General features: G+C 36.8%; 1 protein-coding gene across 9 annotated transcripts in view; it reads right to left on the bottom strand.

The window, feature by feature from the left end:
• The window catches only part of CLASP1 (cytoplasmic linker associated protein 1), a 244,102-nt gene that overhangs the window by 151,088 nt on the left and 80,108 nt on the right, over nt 1-12,906 (bottom strand). For all 9 annotated transcript variants that reach the window (XM_039876508.1, XM_039876514.1, XM_039876517.1 and 6 more), the window contains one exon: nt 8,666-8,763. In XM_039876508.1, the coding sequence (XP_039732442.1) occupies nt 8,666-8,763 (98 nt within the window). The remainder of the gene's footprint in view (nt 1-8,665; nt 8,764-12,906) is intronic.

Genomic DNA, 12,906 nt, shown 5'->3' with positions numbered 1-12,906 from the left:
TAGCCCTTCAGCAAAAGTTGGGAGATTTATTGGTTGCAGCATTTAAGGACATCTCTGTCCAATCATTAGCTGGACACTAAGCTAACCAGAGATTTCAGTATCTATCACAACAAAAAAAAAATACAGACTTTAAGAATTAGTTCAAGAAAGTCACGAAATAAGAAATGAGCAACAAAAACAATAAACACCAACAACAAACCTGGGAGAGGAAGGAAAGAATGTGATTTCCAAAGTTGCCATAAGGTATTACTTAAAATGATCAGTTTCAACAAAAAATTATGTTATAAGTACTACATTAAATAAAAACAAACCAATGAAAAAGCAAAAATTGTCAGACTGAATAAACAAACAAGACCCAACTATATTCTATCTACAAGTGGCTCACTTTAGATACAAAGACACAGGTTAAAAGTAAAAGGATGGAAAAAGATATTCCATGCAAATAGTGCTTAAAAGAGACCTAGAGTGGCTATACTATTATCAAATATAGATTTTAAGACATAAATTGCTACTGGGGACTAAAAGGGACATTTTACATTGATAAAAGGGTCAATGTATCAGGAAGACATAACAATTATATGCACTTAAGAACTGACCCTCAAACTGTATGAAACAAAAAGTGACAGAATTGAAGATAGAAACAGATAATTCAGCAGTATTCACTGGAGACTTCGATATTGCACATTTCAATAATGGACAGCAGAATACAGATTCATCTCAAGTGCACATGGAACCTTCTCCAGGACAAACCACATGATAGGCCACAAAACAAGCCTTAATAAATTTCAAAGGACTGAAAACCACAGAACATAGAAATTATGATATGTTCTACATGGACTACGAATAGGATAAAATTAGAAACCAGTAACAAATAGAAATGGGAAAATCATAAATAATATATAAGAATTTAATAAAACACTCAATAGCAAATGGCTGAAAGATGAAAACAAAAGAAAAATTAGAAATACTTTGAGATTAATGAAAAATAAACACACAATACACCAAAACTTACGGGATGCTACTAAAGTAGTACTTACAGAAAAATGTATAGGCATAAATGCCTACATTAAAACAGAATATCTCCGATCAATAACCTAACCTTCAAGGCGGAGCAAAAGCAAATCAAACCAAGCAAAAGAAAGAAAGAAAATAGATTGGAGCAGAAATACATAAAATAGGAAACAGAAAAACATTAGAGAAAATCAACAAACCAAAAGTTAGTTCTTTTGAAAAAATCAATAAATTTCACAAACCATTAACAAAAATGACCAGAAGAGACGACTCAAATTACTTTAATTGAAAGATGAAAAAAGATACATTACCGTCTTTACAAAAATATAAAGGTTTACAAGAACACTGAACAACTGTATGTCAAAACTTAGAAAACTTAGATAAAATTCTTAGACACGAACTACCAAAACTGACTCGAAACAAAATCTAAAAAGACCTATAAACAAGAGAATGAAAACATCTCCAGAGCAAAGGCCCAGATGGCTTCACATTTGGTGAATTCCAATAAATGTTTAAAGAAGAATTAGTGCCAATCCTTCACAAACTCTTTTAAAATATCAATGAGAACAGGGGAAACTGTGGGTAGAGGAAGAAAGGAATAACGGAACTCTCTGTACTTCCCAGTCAGTTTTCCTATAAATCTAGAACTGCTCTAAAAATTAAAGTATGTGAGTATGTGTTTGTGTATACACACACATACTTTATATATAGAAGAGAGAACACTTTCCAACCCATTCTACAAGGCTAGTACTACAATAAAACCAAAATAAGAAAAAGACATCACAATAAAAGTACAGGCCATTATTTCCTATGGATTCTAAAGCGTATAAAAAGAATTATACACCATGATGAAGTGGGATTTATCCCAAGAATGCAAAGTTGGTTTAATATCTAAAAATTAATTGATTTAATACAACATATCAATAGAATAAAACAGTAGTAACATAATCATCTCAATAGATGCAGAAAAAGTATTTGACAAAATGTAACATCCTCTCATAATAAAAACACTCAACAAACTAGGAATAGAACTTCTTCAACCTCATAAAGTCATATACAAAAATACCTACAGCTAACATCATAATTAATGGTGAAAGGTTTAAAGCTTGCCTCCTAAGTAAGATCCAGAACAGGACAATGTTGTCCCTTTTCACCGCTTCTATTCAACATTATACTAGAAGTTCTAGCCAGGGCTTTTAGGTTTAAAAAAAAAAAAAAAAAAAAAAAGAGGAATAAGGGATGCAGATGAGAAAGGAAGACATAAACTATTTCTACTGACATATGACCTATTTATATATAAAAATCCCAAGAAGTTCAGAGCAAAACTCTCAGAACTAGGGAGTTCAGCAAGGTTGTAGGATTCAAGATCCAGTTTTTAAATCCTGCAACTCTAGATGTTAGTAATAAACCATCTGAAATTAAGAAAAAAATTCTGATCACAAATAGCATCAAAAGAATAAAATGCAGAGGAATAAATTTAACAAAAGTACACGACCAGCAATTGTTGAAAGTAATTAGACTTTAAAAAATGGAAAGACAGTCCCATGTTCATGGATTGGAAGATGCTGTTACATGGCAATATTTTCCAAATTCATTACAGATTCAGTTCCTACCAAAATCCCAGCTGCCCTTTTATGTAGAAATTGATAAGTTCACTCTAAAATGGATACAGATACACAAGGCACCCACAATAGCCAAAACAATCTTGAAAAGAACTTGGATTTCAAAATTTACTACAAAGCTACATTAATCAAGACAGTGTGGTACTAGTAGGACAGGAATATAGATCAATGAAATAGAATTGAGATTACAGGGAAAAAAAAACCTTACATTAATAATCAACAGATTTTTGACAAAGGTCCCATAAAAAGTCTATAAAGTTCAAAACCATAACAAGATATCCAGTAGGATGGCTATTATCAAAACAATACAAAACAAAACAAAACAATAGCAACTGTTGGCATGGATGCACACTGCTGGCAGGAATGCAAAATGGTGCAGCAGCTATAGAGAACAGTATAGCAATTCCTCAAAAAATTTAACATGGAATGACTATATGATCCAGCAATTCCATTTCTGGGTAGATGCCCAGAAGAACTGAAAGCAGGAAAGAGAGCAAATATTTGTTCACCCATTCTCACAGCAGTGTTATTCACAATAGCCAAAAAGTGGAAGTAACACAAGTGTCTGTCAACAGAAGAATGGATAAACACAATGTGGAATATACATACAATGGAATTTCATTCAGCAATAAAAAATAACTAATTCTGCAATATGACTAAATCTTGAAAACATTATGGTAAGTTAAAGAAAGCAGTCAACAAAGGCTACATTTTGTGTGATTTTATTTGCACAAAATGTCCGAAAAAAGACAAATCCATAGAATTAAAAAGCAGACTAGTTGTTTGTAGGAGCTGGAGAGACGGAAGGGACAAAGAGTTACCACTAATAGATATGGGATTTCTTTTTGGGGTGCTGAGACTTGTCCTAAAACCAGATAGAAGTGATGGCTACACAACTTTGTGAATATACTGAAAACCACTGAATTATTCACTTTGAAAGATTTATGGCTAATTATGAAAATATGAAAATTACAGTATAGTAAATATTTCAGTTTTAAAGCTTTCATTAAAAAAATTTAAAAAATAGAATGTTATAAAAATGGAACAGTGAAGAGAGATCTTAGAAATTAAAACAAAAAAATTTTTAATAGAATACCCAATATAATGGTTGGAAGATAAATTTGAGAAAATCTCACAGAAGACAGCAAAATTGTGAAGCTATAAATGAGAGAGAAAAGTCAGAAAACTAGTCCAAATGGTCATAATATAATTATTTACAAATACAGTTATATTTTTAAAGAAACTTGTCCAGATCCAAATAACATGATGTTCCAGATTAAAAGGCTCCCAGGTACACAACACAATGAAAACAATCTCACATAAAACCCAACATCATGAAATTTCAGACATACACTGGAGATAGAGAATCAAATTTATCTATATAGGATGAAGAAACAGAACGACTTTGGACTTCTCAGTAGAAACACTAAAAGCTGTTACACAATGGGCATTAGTTTTAATATTCTAGATGAAAATTACTCCAGTCTAGATTTTGGAACCTTGACAAACTATCAATGTCACAATAAAACTGAGATATTCTCAGGCAAAAAAAAAAAAAGATATTACAAAAAGTCTCCTTCTCTACATCTTTTTCTCAGAAAGCTATCAGAGGATATGTATAACTAAAATGAGAGAGAAAACCAAGAAAGAAAAGATATGGTCTCCAAAAAACAGCAGACACCTGCAGAGAAAAAAGAAGTGAAGCCCCAGGATCATCAATGATAAAGAGAGATGTCAGAATGATAAAGTAAGCATGAGGCAGTGAGGGCAGCCAGTCAGACTGGAACAGACTGAAGGAGATTTTCAAACTGTCAGTATGTAGACAGTACTAGTACATGATAAGTACGTAGACAACTCTGCAAATGAAAGTAAATTGAAAATTACTAAATCAGGGAAAACAAAAGGTTCTGGGGTAGTGGGGAGGCAAAGTAACCATAGTTCACTAAAATAAATAGTGGGCTGTGAATAGTATACATAATCGCAATATAAACTAAATGTCCTAATCAAAATTAAAGCCTGACTGTATTTGGTGGATGAGGACATGACAAGTGTATATGAAAGAGCTTAGGAGGAAAGATAGCTGAAATTCACCCTTCATAATGTAAAGTCAAATTCTTATAGTGACAAAATACTAAGAGCGAGCAATAGATGCACAGTATTTATAGCAGTAGGTACAAAAGAATCAATAAAAACAGTTGACAGTGTTTGCTTCTGAGGGAAAATAGCAGAAGGGATAAGGAACTGCCTTTTTTCAATGTATCTTATAAATTCAGCCAACTCTCTCTATATAAATGACTCTGACAGAAAACAAAATTTAAAAATGAAAACAGATATCACAGAGCACATGTCTCATCCTGTTCTTTCTTTGGGCTCTCTCTATAACACTAAAGTAGCAACCAAATTAAAAGTAAAAAAACTTTCCATTTTTCCCTTAATAATACAATCATTAAGTAATGTCAAGTGAACATTAATAAAATTTTAAATAGGTTGAAATAGCAAAACAATTATGAGAGTGATTCAAAACTGCAGGTTCACAAGGTAAGTTTATCACATAGTGACAATGCATCAGATGACATGCATCAGGTCTATTTATAAATCAAATTACCTTCATTTTTCTGGTACCAACCAGAAAAAAATTTAACACCAGCGACCTGTCTTTTGTCCATACCTTTGAAAACTAAAATACACCACGTTGATTAAAAATACTTTCTGGACTATACAATGGAAGGACAGTGAATGCCAGAGCATGCTGAAAGCCCTTGTTTATGAAAGTAAGCCACAGTGGGTACAGGTGGTCAATTCTATTCTGTAGTCAAGTATGTCTCACCAATATCGTGCACCTAACTATATGGCATCTTACAATAAATTGCTATAAATTGTGTACTTATTTTCTATATATATCATGTGCATGCAATGTAAAAATGGCCAAATACTATACTGACTGAGGTTCACAGCTTAACTATGCTCAGATCCAGGTGAGTGAAGAGACCTTCTAACATGAAGAAGACCCTGTTGAATATCTCTACTTACTATCTGGCTCAATATGATTTTAGCCACCAGATGACAAGACTTAAATAATAACTTAATATATGGACCAAAAGTGAAGCTGATGATGGTACAAGACTCTTTCCCAACTGTGAAATGAAATTAGTCTTATTAAAGTCATTTAGGTGATACTATTAAGGCATTATTTTTCATCGTATTATTTCTTAGTTCATTGAGTGAGTGCTATGTTTGAGACGAATCATCTCTAAGAAATAATATGATGAAAAATAATGCCTTAATAATATCACCTAAATCCAAGTTTTAGAAAAGTAATAAGCAAAGTCTATGATATTTTATTTGTCCTATGGAATCCTGTTAAGTTGGAAAATCTGCTATGTTCACATAATAACAAGAAACATAATGACGTAACAAAGGTCTAGAATATTCAAGTATCCAGCCAGCCACTCAGAGCCACATAGAGCAGCTACTGAATTACCCAAACAGTGGCAGGATTCTTTAAAAGTCTTGTTCATTTGGACACATCTCCAACAAAATAAAGGTGGCAGCAAGAGCTTCTGACCCTCACAGGGCTAGATCTTAGGTAACTGTCTTGTAATACAAAGAAACTTGAAGTTTCAGCTTCTTCCACTAGAACAAAGTTTTTAAAGAACTATCAGTCTAGTTCTCCAAGCACTGTGTATGCCAGAGTTTTACAATAATGGCTGTGAGGCATGTGGGTCCGTTTCACTAGGACTACCTTCTCCATTTGGTTCAGAATTGTTTGGAAGGATTTTACACAACATGAGATAGCAGAAACCCCCATTACTATTCACAGAAGCCCAAGCTCATCCGCACCTTTATAATAACAGTAGAAAAAACACATGAAACACATGACTGGGAGTCTGGAGGAGAAGGTTCCAGTCCCAGCTCTGGCATTAGCTGCCTCTGGGGCCTTACCTAAATTACTCTGTATACTGAGGATCCCCTAGACCACCCCTACATTTAACAATTCACTAGGACAACTCACAAGACTCAGCATGTAGTCATACTCACAGCTATGATTGTTATAGTAAAAAGACACAAAGAAAACTCAGCAAAGAGAAAAGCCGCATGGCGTGAAGTCCGGAGGAACCCAGCACAAGCTTCCTAAAATCTCCACTGGTGAGTCACACAGGCATGGGTAAGTCCTCCAGCAGTGTGTTGTGACAATATGAGGAATGCTGTCTACTCCAGCAGTGTGTTGTGACAATATGAGGAATGCTGTCTACTCCTTAGAGTCTCAGTACCTGGTTTTTATTGGGGCTAGTCACACAGACAGCCTCTGCTCAGCACTTACCAAAATGCTAGACTCCCAGAAGGAAAGCAGGTGCTCAGCGTGACACCTGTGCAGTGAACCACTCTCATCTCACTCTTTGGGAACATTGAGAACCTTCCCCAATCCAAATGTCCAGACACCAGCCCAGGGCCAACTTTGCAAGCAGGCGTTTCTAGAAACAGCAGTCTCAGGCCTGCTCTGTTAACTTTTCTGCACTCACCTCTCTAGATTTCAATTTCACCATGTCATTGCCCGGATCTATGAGCTCACTATAGCAATCTTTGAATGTTACACGAGAATCCCCTGTGTAAGATGGTCGGTTCATGGCCTAAAGGCCCCACAAGCTGCACGGCATGGTGAGGCCATCATGGGAGCAGGAAAGAGTTCTTCTGCTCAAGGTCTGTTTTCTCAACAATGATAGTGATGTCATCATAAAACAGCTCTCTCCTTCTAGACTCTGCTCTCCCCATTCATTCGAGCCTCGGATTTTCCCCAAGACACTATTTACTATTTTTGTCTTTAAGTTCATCTCTCCTAAGTGTTCTCACCATACATTCAAAGACTAGAAGGCCAAGGTTGATAAAACACATCAAAAAAAAAAAAATTCTATTCTCATAGATTATCTCTTATAAAACACATGAAAAGTTTTATTCTCACCTCACTGTCTTGTACATAGCACAGGAGCCATGGTGAGAACATTACTGGGGTCAGATATGACTCTCAACAACAAAGAAGTATAGCCCCACTCAAATGCCCGTGGAACCCCCACCTTAGAGTGAGAGGCCCACTTCTGTCATATCCAACTGAGAGACATCAAGACATGTGACTCCAATATATTTCAATATTCCATCCCAAATCTAGATGTTCCATAAACTATTTTGTGAAACAAGATAAAGAAAATTAAAAGGTGAGGCAGAAAACAAGGCTTCAAAATAGCTCTGCCTCTTACTAGTTGCATGATCTCTCAAAGTCCCTTCATGTCTCTGGGACTCTACTGTACACATGGCCACAATGACAGGCTCTGACAAGCTGCTCTGTGAGTCCAGTCAATGTCTAACTTCCCAGGGTTTTCACAGTACTTTCTCCTTTAAAGGAATGAGGTGGGGCAAAGGGTTTAGAATTCATTTGGAGTAAGGTCTCTGCAACATATTTCAAATTATAGATATCCAATTCTTCATGATTTTTAAAATTCTGACTACAAGAATTTTATATGTATACCATATGTATACTCAAGTTGTCTTGGATCTGATAAGATGCTGATCCCCTTGCATTGATTTCTACAGTGAGGCTGACGTGGCTGAACAGAAAATTACCATTTCAAAGATGTTGTCCAGAATTGTTACTTATATATTTCTATCCAAACTCATTCTAGAAAGGCTTCATTAATTCAAATATATTCTAAGTATCTACTATACTAGGTGTTATGTATACATAAGATATATGAACCAAAAGAATGCTGAATTTTGGTTCAATCAATTTTAAATATGCTTCTACAATGAGCACATGACATGAGACCTGGCCAGATGTCCAGGTGAGAGAGTCTTACTTTTGAGGAAGTAGAATGGGAGGGGACCCCTGACACATGATCTGGACAAGATCTCCCACCACCAATCTGCTAACCGTATATTCTTTGAATAAAATTACCACAACAAAATAAGTAGTACAAACCAAGATGTTAACTAAGAAAGAGCAGGGTGAAAAGAACAGAATAAAAGAAATAGTCTGAACTCACCGGGACTGTGGCAATCCTTTTTTACTGAGATCTGCCCTCACACGTTCTCCTACATGTCTGTAAATTTCCACTAAGCTGTTTATTGCTGCATCTCGAACCTAGATGTAAAAGAAGAGATCTTACAGCTGCTCTGTGTCATTCCACAGCACTTCTTGCTGGGACACAACAGGCTATACACCACCCCAAGTTTATCACCAATTTACCAATATGACTGAATACAATCCCATCCAGACAATTGACTAGATAAAGCCACGTTTAACAGTTTTAACTCTGAGTCCAATTCCAAAGAGTAGAAAACTCTTGGGTTCCATCCTTATATACATGTTCAAGTTCATTATTCCTTAATTTTTTTCATTCTTTAAGATGATGTCAGGAAACTAGAATTTTCAGGGCAGCTTTCCAAATTAGAAACGCTACAAATAAATTAATTATACTAAAAATAAAACCCATATAAAGTATTCTGGATTTGGGTCAAACAGTTAGTGAGAAACAAAAATGGGTAGTACAGGCTACAGAGCCCAATATTCAAGAAGCTCATAAACATATTAAAAATGAGAAGTAAAAAAAAAAAAAAAAAGAAAAAAAAAGGCAACTCATTGTCCTAAAAAGGAAATGGGAAAAAGTCCTTAAATTCTACATTTAACACAGGACAGGATGTAACAAACATTATACAAGAGTACAAAGAGCTCGTACGTTTTAGGGGAGGAAACAAGAACTCCAAAGGATACCAAGAAATATTTCATGGAAGAGAAAGAAAGCACTTAAAATGTGCTTATTAGAAGGACCACATTTTATCAGGTAAAGATGGAACGAGACAGGTTCCAAACAAGGCATGCCCTGTGCAAAGGCACAAAAGCAGACATGACAGCATATGCTTTAGGAGGAGCCAGTAAGCAGCCCAGCCAAACACAGATGTGAACTAAGCAAGCAGCAATAAATAAGGCTCAAGAGACAAAACAGACTTAAAAAAAAAAAAGAAAAAAACTTGGGGAAGTTTAAATATGAACTGTAAATCAAACATTATCATTGTATCAACATTAAATTTCTTGAATGTGAAAATAACATGTGGTTATATAGGAAAATATCCTTGTTATTAGGAGATATACACTGAAGCATCTAGGAGTAAAACGATCATATCTGTAAGATATTTTCAAATGGTTCAGGAAAAAAAGTGTATGTCTGTGTATGTGCATATGTACACACATACGTAGAGATATAAAACAAATGTAACAAAATGTTAACTGGTAAATATGGGTGTTCGCTATACTACTCTTTCAATTTTTCAACAGGTTTAACATTTTGCAAATAAAAAGGTGGGAGGAAAAACTTTCTTTAATATAAAATGTAACCAAGGCAAGCCTATGGAAGGTGTAGAGGAGGAGAGATACGTATTTAATTAAGTAGGTAAAGACAAAGGAACAACATGATTTTAGATTTGGGCTCAAGCAATGAAATCCAAGTAGTAGAGAATAAAGAACAGAGGGAAGAAGGAGGGATACAGTAATTTACAATTTGAGTATTGCAGGCTACCTTTTAATTTAACAGTGTTATAGGACAGGTAATTCTTCCTCCTTGTGGTGGCAAAAGGCAAACCCTAGGCCATATTATCTTCTTACCCAAAACCTTATGCTATGGACTGAATGGTGCCCCCTAAAACTCCTATGTGGAAGCTCTAACCCTTAGTGTGACTGGATTCAGAGACAGGGCCCATTAAAAGGTAATTAAGGTTAAATGAGGTCATAAGAGTGGGACTCTGATACAACAGAATTGTTGTCTTCATAAGAAAAGACACCAAAGAGCTCACAAAGAGTTCTCTACAAACCCACAAAGAGGTCCTGTGAGCACAAAGCGAGATGGTGGCATCTGTCAGCCAGGAAGGGAGCCTTCATCAGAACCAGACAGGCCATGCTGGCACCCTGATCTCAGAGTTCCAGCCTCCAGACTGTGGGAAATTAATTTCTGCTATTTAAACCACTTGGTCTACGGCAGCCCAAACTGACTAACATGGGTTATCAGTTTGTTTTGGAAAAGAAAAAATAATTTCTGATGTTAGAAAACATTTTTATATGGAAACATGCATATATTACAAAACTAGTCAGTGCCGCTGTGTTTTGAATATCAGTAATAAGTGCACTACCTTTGCTTAATTTCTAGTGATGACATCTGCTCAGAGCCAATCACACTGGGTGATTACCTTAAAGAGCAATCAATATCTTATCCACCACTTAGAAATTCCGGGCCATATGGAGTTTAAGAGATTTAGTGGAAAAACTACTAGCCTTAATACCAGAGAGGGAGACCTTAGTACCTACTCAGCCATTTCAGGGGCAGCATAACCTCGGACAAAATATTTAAACTCTTTTGGTCTTGATTTCATCCTCTGTTAAGTTGAAGGATATTTTGAATACTAAAAGAAATAATGAATTCATTCAACAAATGTTTGAGTGCCTACCAGGTGCCAAACTCAAGTGCATATACAGCCCAGGCAGGGAACATGATAGTTAAGTGGAGAAGGGTGGGTGTACAATGACAACTGGCACTGGCATGGGACCCTGCTGGCAGAGACAGAAGAGGGAATGTGGAGGCTCAGGAAAACAGACTGTCATCACTCAGTCACAGAGGAATGTAAGTACAGCTCTATCACATCTTCTAATCTTTTGAGAGAAGTCAGAAATTTCAATCTCCAGCATAAAAATCACCCAAACTCAATGAAAAATTAAAACATTGTGCAGATACACGTACTTCCACACACATCAATCTGTAGGCTGAAATTAGCTTTTAGGCCATAAGTTTGTGACCTCTAGGTTGTGTGTGTAAAGCACTCAGCGCGATGGTAGGTGGAACTAGGATTATCTACATCTTTTAAATCAACATCCTTAACCTTTAAATAATCATTCTTCAGGCTAAAAAAGCTACAGGGTTAGATGGCATTTCAGGGTGTAAAACAACTCTGATTCAAGAAATACAAGAGAACAGATTTTCTTTGGTACTACAAAGTGCTCTTCTCCAACTGAGAAGTGAAGTATCAGTAAAAGCACTCAGTTCAGGCTGAAGGGACAATATAGTAGTGTTCACTTCTACACACAGCCCCACAGGTCCTGCTGCCTCTGCCTACCCTCGAACTCACCACAAAGGAACCCCAACATTTCAGGCCATTAAGACTACAAAAGACAAGAACCCCACATGTTAAGCACTACCTGCCAGGGCAAAGCTAAATGCTTTAGGAAATGTGACTTCTTCAAATCTATGACCTTCCTCACAGGGCCACTGTGGACTGTGACACAGAGGAGGACATGGAGGCTAGAGAGGCTAGCAGCCTGCCCACGGCAGATAAATGGCAGCATAGGGAGCTGGCCTTCCATCTCTCTGAATGCAGAACCCACATCCTTCTCACTTGAGCACACTGCAGTCCAGTGTGGGTGTCAAAATAAGGGCTTCCCCACAAAACCTAAAACTCAAGGGAGGGCTTCACTTCCAGGGGGACGGAGGGAACCTATAAACTGACAGAAGCCAAACCTAACCTGTCCTGAGAACAGCAGCACAGCCCCACAGCCAAACTGCCTTGAAGAGCAGATGTCACAGACTTTCCTAGATTCAGCTAGGGCCTCATCTGCACAGCACTGCAGACTGGGGCCTGCGATCCTACCCCTAATCCCACCTTTCAGGCATCAGTCAAGCTCTCACCATAGGCTTTCCTTCTCCCCAGCTGTGAGCACTGACAACACAGCCCAGAGTCCAGGTCCAGCAGCGAAGAGCATGGAGATCAATAGTTCGCAGACATTTTAAGATGTTTTTAGGCTCTGACAATGTATCAAGCTCCTTATCTAGAATAAGGACTTTCTATTGTATATGATGTCTTAGACCACAGGCTGCCTTTGCTACAGCCACTGCCCTATCCCTCTTGTCAACAAACACATCCTTGTTCTACAATTCTCACCTCAAGGAAGGAAACCTCATTCTCTACTCAGGAAGTACAGTTATGGTTCCCTAGTGTAAGGCCAGCACATAACCCTAGTCCCTTCCCAGTCGCTGGGTAACAGAGCCATGGAATGTAATTCTCAAAAATGAAACAGAGAGAAAGCTGCAGGAAAGCTTCAAGAAAACATTTCTTTCCTCTTGGAAAGAGAAATGGAGAAAACTAAAAAACATGAGACATTTAGGAACACTGACTGAGTATTTGATGATACGAGAGAATTATTCATTCTTGATGGAGGGATAACAGTGTCAAGGCTATGGTTCTG

The sequence above is a fragment of the Pteropus medius genome, unplaced genomic scaffold, assembly GCF_902729225.1.
Source record: "Pteropus medius unplaced genomic scaffold, Ma_sr-lr_union100, whole genome shotgun sequence".
Classification (NCBI taxonomy): Eukaryota; Metazoa; Chordata; class Mammalia; order Chiroptera; family Pteropodidae; genus Pteropus; species Pteropus medius.
The sequence above is the reverse complement of the archived record's forward strand: the minus strand, read 5'-3'. Positions and strand labels throughout refer to the sequence as shown.